Source organism: Plasmodium fragile (genome assembly GCF_000956335.1).
Source record: "Plasmodium fragile strain nilgiri unplaced genomic scaffold supercont1.42, whole genome shotgun sequence".
Classification (NCBI taxonomy): domain Eukaryota; phylum Apicomplexa; class Aconoidasida; order Haemosporida; family Plasmodiidae; genus Plasmodium; species Plasmodium fragile.
This window is the reverse complement of record NW_012192622.1, coordinates 43,996-54,411: the sequence shown is the minus strand read 5'-3', so window position 1 is coordinate 54,411 and position 10,416 is coordinate 43,996. Positions and strand designations below refer to the sequence as shown.

Genomic DNA, 10,416 nt, shown 5'->3' with positions numbered 1-10,416 from the left:
TTTTTTTTTTTTTTTTTTTCCCCTCCACAGAAGAAGGTTCGTCACTTGCTCATCTCATTTAATCATGGGTGGGGGGTTCAAAAAGTGGCGGGCTCCGATGGAAGTGATAAGGCGGTACAATTACGGACGGGAGTGGATTAACCACTGCTTTCCCCGCTCTACCACTTTCAACAGAAAAAAAAAGTAGCTAGGGAAAGCCCTATTTTGATATTAGCAACCCGCCCAGAAAATAGCCAAACCCTATCTCCTAAACATATGGAGAGATAAATTCCTGGTTGGCTTCAGTGAAAAAAAAAAAAAAAAAAAAAAAAAAAAATCTACCAGCTCAGGATGCACGTAAATAATTTGTTCCAAAAATTATTCTACCCAGGAAATGATCCTTTCGCGGAAAACCGTCGCAAAATTTGGGGAAGCGCAATTTCTATCCGGCTCTATGTTGTTGGCACTGCGTCGGTTTATGCGGCAATATAATATCAGTTGCCCCAATTTATTTCCTTGCCTGGTGAGATAATTATATGCCCATAAGGCTTGCTTCCTTTCCTTGGGTAAACCTTTCTGCACCGTGTTAGGGTTTTAATTGTTTTCCATTTCTTGCCCTTTTGCGGAACCGTAAGGCGAACAACTTGGAGAACGTTTCGCAATAATGCTAACGGTAGGCGTAATTTAGTATTTAAAAAAATTTTTTTTTTTTTTTTCGCATAGTTGTTTAACCTATGTACAGCACACGAGCGTTTACTTGCCGCACATGCATGACATGGTTTTATCTCCGCAGCCCACAAATGCACAATGCAGTCCATTAAGGAGGGCTACGCCTTTTTCATTCTGTACCTGTCGCACATCCTTTGGGGTTGGTGGAATTGAACGATTGTGCAGTGGGCAAGAGCACGCGCAGGAGAGAGACCCTGCCGCATGACACATATGCGTTTGCTTATATATACATGTGCATACGTCTACGCATATGCGTGCGCATGTGACAGGTACACCCTCTTTGGGTTTTCCCCCGCAGGTCCACTTCCCTTCACCCTTGTCACACCACCCCAAACTTGCACTTTACAGCATCGTATTTAGTCTGGGCTTTCGTATTTGATGACTTCTTGAACGTCTTGTCCTTTCCGTTCCCCTCGAAGTATGGTTCTTCTGTCCTTTTCCCCAACAAGGCGAAGCGCGCAAACAAAAAAAAAGAGGGATATTTTATGTGGGTATATATGTGCCCGTTTTGAGTTTCCTAAGCTGTTTTCATTTTTTTTTTTTTTTTTATTTTGTCGCTTCTGTTCCTACCCTCATAGGTACTGGGCGGCCATCATCCCGTGTGCTATCATGTTCACCTTCTTCTGCTTCATTTTGTTTACCATTATTTACTCGTTGGTGAAGACGGAACCACCGACCTCGATGCACCTTGTAGAAGGTTACAATGGAAATGTGCAAAAAAATGAGGGTTAATATACCTGTGAAGCTCTCCCACCCCCTCCGCTTTGCCATCATTGGGATGGCTTTCTTCCGAAAGCTTGCATATGTGTTTCCCCTTCTCTCCTCTTTCCACAGATGAGCATTCCGTTTTCGAAGACACAATGACGGAGAGCTCGCTCAATCGCATGAATGACTTAAAGATTGAACAGCTGAACAAACTGTTGTACGATACGTCCCTTTACTTTGAGTAGGCCACTAAGAAGAAGTTAAAAAAATCCCCCCCACCCCCAATGTGGAGGATCTTTTTTTTTTTTTTTTTTGTTGTTCATGCGGACATTTGTCTGTATGGGATTTGAAAAGGGGGGGTATATGATGTGTGTTGGTTATTTTTTAAGCGACAGCCCAGAAAATTTACACGTACGCGAGGTATGCTGTTTCGTAAAGTTTATGAGGAGCATGTGAAGACGACTCAGTGGGGTAGCATTTGAAGGCCCCTTTATACCAGCTACACCCTCCCCAATGTTCTTCACATTCTCCTCACCAACTAACTTTATGAAACACTACTTAGTGAATAGTTTGTTTTTTTTTTAGCGGCTTTCCCGTTTTGCTTTTTTTTTTTTTTTTTTTAAACTTATATATATATTTTTTTTTCCCCTTCAGTGGCATGGTTAAAGGATGCATTATCTTTTGCTTCAATTGTTTACCTGCCACTGGACCAGCGCATGCTGGCCTCACTTCGAAAGGGTACATCTCGTGGACGGTTCACATAGTAGGACATAGACCTATGTTTAATTATACGATATATGAACATAAGTTAAGAATTGGGTTTCGTGACCCCTTTTGACCAGCCGTTCTCTACTTCATGGCGGCAAGAAAGGAAGCACTTATCATTCTGTTTTTTTTTTTTTTTTTTTTTTAAATGAAGTGCACATTATGGGGAAGGAAAACACCGTTAATTGTTGCAGTTCAAGCTACACTGCAGTGGAGGGGATAGTAGCTGGGCTAGATGACACCCTGGCCACAAAATGGTTGCTAAAAGTATACGTTGTGTGAACGAACGGAGAGACAAACAGTTAAGGTTGTGTGTATCTCGAAGCATGACCAATCGGGTCTCACACCACAACATAAGCTACCTGAGCTCGCTTTTATGACCACGCGCAAGAGCCCACTTGTCCACATATACACTCACGTAAGAAGGCACAAGTTTGTCTTGTAAAATTTGAAGACGCAGTGCACTCTATGCAACAGAGACAAGAAAGAGAGTGTCATTTCCCGTCCCTTAGTTTATTCTTTTTATTCCGTTAGTATACGAAAGAGTTGAAATGATGAGTGTTAGATTGACAAACCTTGTTGCTCATTGAAAAAAAAAAAAATTTCACCATGATTTAGCAACATTTCTCCGATCAAAGTGAAGTAGTAATTGCATTCTCCACCCCGAGGTATATGTTCGTCACTGAATTTGGTTAACACAAAGGTGGGGAGGGGAGGTGTAGCTGAGTTGGCGTTTACACGGTGCAACGCAGCGCGGTAAAAGCATAGATGTACGAAATTGTGGAGGGGGAGGAGGCAACTCTCTATTCGTCTCTGGCGATGGAAAATGAGAACTGAGGGTTGATCAGTTAAGCGGATGGCATACAAAAAAGAACAAACGAGCAAACGAGCAAACGAGCAAACGAACAAACGAACAAACGAACCGACTTGCTCGTGCGCCAGTTGCAAGCAGTTTAAGAACCACGACCACCAAGGGGGGGGAAAAAAAAGTAGCTAAGAAAGAAAAAAAAGAATTTTTTAAAAATAAAATAATTGAAATATGTGTTGCTCCCTTTATGAGTGTGAAATAAATGAAGTGTGGAACGGGTAGTACTTGTACGTGATGAGGCGAGCAGGACGGACATAGCCAGTTGTGTATAAGCAAGCCAGCAAGTGCATGTAAGCGTGTAAATTAGTATTAATACTTTCAAGAGCATATTTTCAAGTACACGCAACTAACGTACGTGCTCACGCGTACACATACGGAGGAGAAATGTGTATTAGTTGCGTGCACTTGCTGCTTGAATGCACATGACAAACGCGTCCGCACAGGAAAAGCTTTACATCCTGATCAAGGGGAAGGAGCAGCTCTCGCCCGCTGAACAGGTTGCCTAGAGCATTATGTGCCCGTTAATTGTTTCACATGCATGCAGGGGGGAAAGAAAATAAAAATAAGAACCATGTGTAAGCCTTATACACATCACATATAAGCATTATATATAAGCATCACATATATATATATATTTTTTTTCTCTATTGCACTCGCGCGTATATGCTTGTGCATGAGGACGGGGCAGGGAAGTATGGCGAGTTAGAGAATTTACCTGTGGACTTCCTTAATTACAATTTGTTTGTATGTTCATCAGAATCGGGGTAAATGAGTAAAAGGGGAGGCGTGCGTTTTTTTTTTTTTTTACTTATTTATTTAGCTAGAAAGTGATGTGCAACCCTAGGCAATGAACAATGATTTCGTGTTTTCACGGTGGGCTTAGCGAAGCCGAGGACCAGTTGAAGAGAGTATTACACGTGTATGTAAATATATATATATTCATATGTTTTACACATACACATGTACGGTTTGTCCCCCCAAACCCTAAACATGGTAATTTCTCGATTTTTTCTTTTCTTTTTTTTTTTTTTATTACTCGTTTATGTGCAGATGTTAACGGCAGTGTAAACATTTGTGTAAGCTCACATTTGTACATGTTGTTACTCCGTTCGTCAGCCGTTCTATCTGGTGAGCATACATATATAACACATTCGTTAAGCAATTCCGTTGGAAGCAATGTTTTTTTTTTTTTTTTTTTAACTATTTGAAGCAACTATGAACTGTTTCTCTGTTTATTTGGAAAGTCCTCCATTTCGATCCGAACATATCTACGTCCATATAGGTTAGCACACAGCCGGAGCTTAAAATATATATTTTTTTTTCACATGCATTTTAGAAAAAAAAAAAAAAAAAAAAAAAAAAGAGGAGGATAAAGCTTCATAGTAGGGGTAGCTAGCTAAATATAAAAAAAAAAAAAAAAAATATTTGTTCGAAAAAGGGTTTGTTCTTATAAAGCATAGAATTAAAGAGAGTTTTTTTTTTTTTTCTTTATGTGTAGCTTTTTTCGTTTTGGCAAATTCAGTGGAGCGGAGCGGGGATGGCCCCTGTCTTGTTGTAGACAAGTGAAAGGGGCGTCGCGTCAACGTGAGGAAGTGCTGGGCTCACGTGCAAATGTGCACAAGGGTGGGGGGAGGTGTGCATATGCATATGTAATATAGCGTGTGAGTGTGCGTATGTAAAACTTGTGACCCTAGGAAGAAGGAAAAGAGCAGCCTAGGAGTAACGGAGAGTGCCCCCACTGAGGAACCCACAAACCCGGCATGGAAAACAGGGAGGGAAGGAAGCCCACCCAACTAGTGCAGCCCAGGGATCGAAGAAAAAAAAACACCGTACTAGTGAAGAGGGAAAGGTACAAGAAGCCATGGTACTTACACCTAGAAAAAAGCGAAGTAATATTTTTTTTTGATTTAATCGAGGAGGACCTAACTTGTGGGTTTAAGAGAAAAATTAGCTTGGCTACTCAGGGCAGTGCAGACGAGTCTCTTGGCGAGGTGCACAGCAATGTGTTTAAGAGGGTCGCGGTAAAGAGGGAGGAACCAGGGGGTGGTGAAGTGGGTGTCGAAATTTGCACCGAGTCGGAAGGGAAGAACCAAGAGGGGGAGGACGACTGCTCAGGAGGATTGTTCGAGTGGAGGGGCGAGAACATGTACAGCGCCGCCATCAGGGATGAACACTCGTTCGTGGAGCGCCTCCACGAGCATTTGCGAAGAGAGATCACTACAAGCAGTGTAGAGAGCGGCAGTGTGAATAGCGGTAGTGTGAATAGCGGTAGTGTGAACAGCGGTAGTGTGAACAGCGGTAGTGTGCAAAGCTGCCCCGACCAGATCGAACTCTCCAACTACGTGTATCAAAAGGAACCATGCAATGCAGACATGCGGTGCACGAATTATAACGTGTCATACAACTTATTTCTGTACCTTAACACTTTCCTGAAAGAGCTGACTTGCGACAAGAAGGATACAGTGGATAGATTGTTGGAAGCATTTAACGAGAAAAGATTTAATAATAAGAACAACAAGGGCATGCGGAACAATTTTAAGGGAGATTTGTACAAGGTCACGATACACACCGAGGGAATTCTTTCTTTCAAATTGATAAACAATAAGAACGAGATTGGTACAAAAACTTACTACATGAATGAGGAGTTACTCAAGTTAGAAATTAATAATATCCTCGGGAAGAACTACCCCTTAAAGTATATTTTTTATGTGCATCAGGAGGTTCGTGATTTTCAGAGAGTGGTTATGCCTCTGCAACTACAAAGTGATAAACCCATTACATGTGGTATCCTGTTGGACTTTGATTACATGGGTAGTTCCTTCGAAATGAATGAAAATAGGCCCATGAAGCTGGTCGACTTGGTGTTGATGTTGGATAAGATTTGTGAACTCCTTCGCGAAAACTGCACCGTCATTTATGTGCACCACGCGAGGGGGGCAAACCATGCGGTGGAGGCAAATTATGCGGTGGAGGGAAACCATACGGTAGAGGCAAATCACGTGGGGGAGGAAAACGAGTTGATGCTGTCTCACCCGCGACGGGCACCAAAGAACATGGCAAGTGCGCATCGGGGTCATGCATGCAGACATAAGAAGTCATACGGCTACCTGTTCGATGACCTGGAGAGCACGCTGAAGTTGTTCGAGGAGCGAAACATAAAGGTGGTGATCCGGACAAGCGAGTTGACGGAAGAGGCGGAGGTGACCAGTGCGGCGAAAGGGATAGGAGGGGCAGATACATCGCCTTCGCCCCATTCGTCCTGTTTGCCGCACTTGTCTCACCCCTCGGCCATGGACAATGCGTCGGACAAGAAGAAAAAAAATACAATCGTGAAGGACATTGCGCAGTTATTTGAAAACCCTTACATTGATAATATTCTTCTGCTATGCAATGACATAGATGTGATATCCTACTGCTATAATGTTCGGCACAAAATTAAGTACAAGAATGGAGAATCGTCCACGAAGAAAAGGGAATACACGTTTGGTTACATGAAACCAGTGTTAATATTTTCCTTCTTAAAAAATTTACCGATTGAAAACGGGAGAATATATCCTCACCTGAAGCTAGACAAATTTTGTTACATGACATTTATTATTACGAGTTATCTTTTAAGGTGCCAAGCGAGGAACCTGCAGAGGTTAGCCAAAGAAAGTAATTTCAATGTGGTCCTCGTGAAGGAACTAATTAAAAAGTATAACATGGAAAATAGCACACTAAAGAAAGGAATGAACATTTTACTCCTTGATGATGTATTATACAAGGTGAATGCTAAGACGAAGATGAAGGGGAAGACGAAGAAGAAGGCGCATGGGGAAGTCTCCATTTCTGACTTGCTGCGCAGGAGTTTTCCTGCAGTGTACTACCCCATGCAGTACTACTTGGAGGAGTCCTGACGGAGGAGGGGGGGAGTCACGCTGCCTCTTTTTTCCGTGAGCACTGTTTTAAATACTTCGCCGATCAGTCCGCTGCATGCGTGCAGTTCCATGCTTGCTTCCATGCGTGTGCCTCTCCGCATGATGTTTCTGTTCCCGGCCCCCCTCTCCTACTGCCTCTTCACGCTTGATGTGAGCGTGCCAGCACCACACTCTCGGTAGAGGACCACCAGTTGATTCCTTCCACCATTTGTCTCAATGTGTTCCTGCAAACCAAACAGATTTTCATCCCCACGCGTAGAAAATATAAACAGAAAAGCGTGATCGCTAGTTCTCATATGGTACAGTTTGTGCATTCGTACAACTCCTGTTTTGTTTTTTTTTTTTTTACCCCCTACACGTTGCAGTTAGCATGATGAGCTCTGCATTTTTCACTTATTTATTATTTATTATTTATTTTTTTTTTTTTTTGTTTGATTTTGAAGTGTACTCAGTAGAACCCGACTTGGACAAAAATGAGATTGAGTGGTTGTCGCTGCGATTGATGTCCGCTCTGATTGGCGGTTCCCGTGAGTGACGACTCTCGCGCTCTACAGCCCCTCCTAAACAATTTACCTAAGAAAAGACCAAGTGACACCTTAAGGGCAAGTCTTAAGGACGCGATCACACCGCCCCTGTGGGTGTAAGGAGAAAGAGAGGAACAAAGGAGGGATCAGCATGGTAGCCCAAGAGTTGTACATGATAACAGAGATGAGAGTAATTCTTAGCAGCGCTGGTAGTAATGGTGGGAGTTGCGGAGGCATGCATGCGCATGTGCAGGAAGACTAACTCGAACGCTCACATCAGGCAAACGTGAACACATGCATACACATTTTTGCTAACACGGGAGGAGCGGGGAAAAAAAACAAAAAAAAAAAAAAAAACAGTAAAACTTTTGTACCACACAAATTGCAAAAAGTAAATGTACACATGAAAAAATGAATTAGTAATTTTTTTTTTTTTTTTTTAGGGTTGAGTGCTCCGTTGTAAAGATCTTAGATAGAGTTGTTATTTTGAAGTGGGGGGAAAAAAAAATCAGCGGCATATGCCTTTTTTCCCACTTTGGTTAATCCTTAAATTTGATTAAAGCACAAGAATATATTGCTTTCACTAAGACTATATATGTATATATGTATTTATATATATTTATAAAAAAATGCGTGGCCCAAAACCTGCATGACCCGATTAACCATTTTGGAACTGTATATATGTATGACGCTAAAAGGGTGTTAATCAATTTGAAGTCATTGAAAGTTGCGATGAAAATGGGGTGTATACCTATATACATATATTTTTATACATGCACTTGTGGCTAATGTTGTATTTGCAGTCCGGGGCATGTTTTTACGACTTTGTTTTTTTTTTTTTTTTTTGCGCACCATTGCTTGTTGTGCCTATTTTCTCTTCATCATACCAAAATCCCTCTCAGAGATTTTTAATCATGTTGATGTGTTCCGGTAAAAACCTCGTACACTTTTTGCAAATTTTGTAAATAATGAAAAGGAAGAAATTAAAAAAAAAAAATATATATATTTATTTTTGATTAACGAAAGGAAGCCATGGCACATGTATTTTCCCGCATGTAATGGGGAAAGATGAGAAAGGGAGCGGCTTGAGAAAAAACGACACCGGTAGAGGGGAGTGCTCGTTTAGAGGCATCACATTTTTATTTTATTTTATTTTTTTTTTTTTTGCGTGTATTTTTTGGAGTAATCTATTTTTTTACTCGCCAGCCTGCGATGCATGAAAAGGGTTTCTTTGAGTGAGTTATATAATGGCCCCCCAAGTGAAGGTCACACGAGTACCTATCGACTCAGAGGGGAAAAACCGCACAGGGAATTATGGTAGTGAAGAGGATAATGGAAAATGGGGAAAAATAAACGCGATAAATTTGAAGGGATGGGTAAATGCCTGTGTAATTTTTTTCCTCGTGTTATGTCTTTTTGTTAAGGTGAGTATAGTGTTGTATGTGTAAAGTTCCCGTCGGGTGGGCTCGGTACAAAATCATTTTGGAGCATCGCTTGAGAGTTGGCCTCTGAAATTTAAGCTGATCATGATGAGTGGGCGCGGGGTGTTCTCGCTTTTCTCAGTATTACTTCTGCGGTAACACCTCCTCGTTTCCTTTTCTTAGGTCCCATCCCATGGTGTGAAGCACAGCAGAATGCTATTAACGGTTAACGACCGTGGGTGGAGGGACTTCCACATTAGCACCCAGGAAGTGGAAGAAAGTGTTAAAAAATTAACAGACCAAGTAGGATATAATGACAACTCGGAAACGGATGGAGAAGTTATTATTTCCATGGAGATAATAAATAGGAACATAGTTGCCTGTTTAAAGGTGAACAAAAAAGCTATTCGAAATTGGTACACAAAATGCCTCGATGCGAAGACTAGATATTGGGAAATCAGAATGAACTTTTGGAGGCGGTTCAATATTTACACATGGATGGAATTATTTTGCGGAGAGAAAACCAGAGGAGTAGATGAGATGTGGAAGAATAAAATGTGGATCATATGGTCGACTTACATTAATAGGATCATGTGGATTGAGGACATGGAAGATACGATTGAATTTAAAAAACGTATAAAAAAGTGCTACTCCTACGTCTACATCCGGGATAGGTACAAGGAGAAGAAGAGCCACTTTAGGAAATTCAAGCGCCGGAAGATTGTGGGCGCGTGGATCAAATTTTTAGATTTTTATATGGACAAGTGGAAGAAGGAGAGGAAGGCCATGGTGAAGAAGAGGCGGTCTGTGGGGAAGCTGCCTGTGGAGGAGCTGCCCGTGGAGGAGCTGCCCGTGGAGGACAGGGCGGAGGTCGTTCTCGCGTGTTCGCTCATCCCGCAGGGGAAACGGCTCTTGGAGTGCCGTGCGGGCGGTGGTATCGACAGTGTAAGTACCACTGATGGCATCATTGGCGGTAGCATTCATGGCATCATTGATGGCAGCATTGATGGAAGCATTGATGGAAGCATTGATGGAAGCATTGATGGAAGCATTTGTAGTAGGCCATTTTTGAATAACCCGAGCACGAACAAGGACACTGGGCGGAAGGGAAGGCCGTCAACCAAAACAGGAGCAGGAAAAACGTGGCCAAAAAAACCTGTGTGCACCAAAACGGGAGCAGGTACAACGGGGGCAGGAAAAACGTGGCCAAAAAAACCTGTATGCACCAAAACGGGGGCAGCAACGTGGCCACAAAAACCTGTATGCACCAAAACGGGGGTAGCTAAAAAGGGGGTAGCTAAAACGGTGGTAGCTAAAACGGTGGTAGCTAAAACGGTGGTAGCTAAAACGGGGGTAGCTAAAACGGGGGTAGCTAAAACGGGGGTAGCTAAAACGGGGGTAGCTAAAACGGGAGTAGCTAAAACGGGGGTAGCTAAAACGGGGGTAGCTAAAACGGGGGTAGCTAAAACGGGGGTAGCTAAGACGGGGGTGGGTAAGACGGGAGTAGC

General features: G+C 42.4%; 3 protein-coding genes across 3 annotated transcripts; all 3 read left to right on the top strand.

Annotated features, from left to right (window-relative positions):
- Positions 1 to 1,317: 1,317 nt before the first annotated feature.
- On the top strand, positions 1,318 to 1,658 carry AK88_03571 (uncharacterized protein; the record flags this gene model as incomplete). Its single annotated transcript, XM_012481182.1, has 2 exons — positions 1,318 to 1,435; positions 1,543 to 1,658. The coding sequence occupies 2 exons, from the start codon at positions 1,318 to 1,320 to the stop codon at positions 1,656 to 1,658; spliced, it is 234 nt and encodes a 77-aa protein (XP_012336605.1).
- Positions 1,659 to 4,806: 3,148 nt separating this feature from the next.
- AK88_03570 (uncharacterized protein) lies at positions 4,807 to 6,942 on the top strand (the record flags this gene model as incomplete). The annotated part of the gene is made up of 1 exon (XM_012481181.1): positions 4,807 to 6,942. The coding sequence occupies one exon, from the start codon at positions 4,807 to 4,809 to the stop codon at positions 6,940 to 6,942; it is 2,136 nt and encodes a 711-aa protein (XP_012336604.1).
- A 2,179-nt stretch (positions 6,943 to 9,121) lies between these two features.
- On the top strand, positions 9,122 to 10,404 carry AK88_03569 (uncharacterized protein; the record flags this gene model as incomplete). The annotated part of the gene is made up of 2 exons (XM_012481180.1): positions 9,122 to 10,088; positions 10,391 to 10,404. 2 exons carry the CDS (start codon positions 9,122 to 9,124, stop codon positions 10,402 to 10,404), a joined length of 981 nt encoding a protein of 326 aa, XP_012336603.1.
- Positions 10,405 to 10,416: the final 12 nt, after the last annotated feature.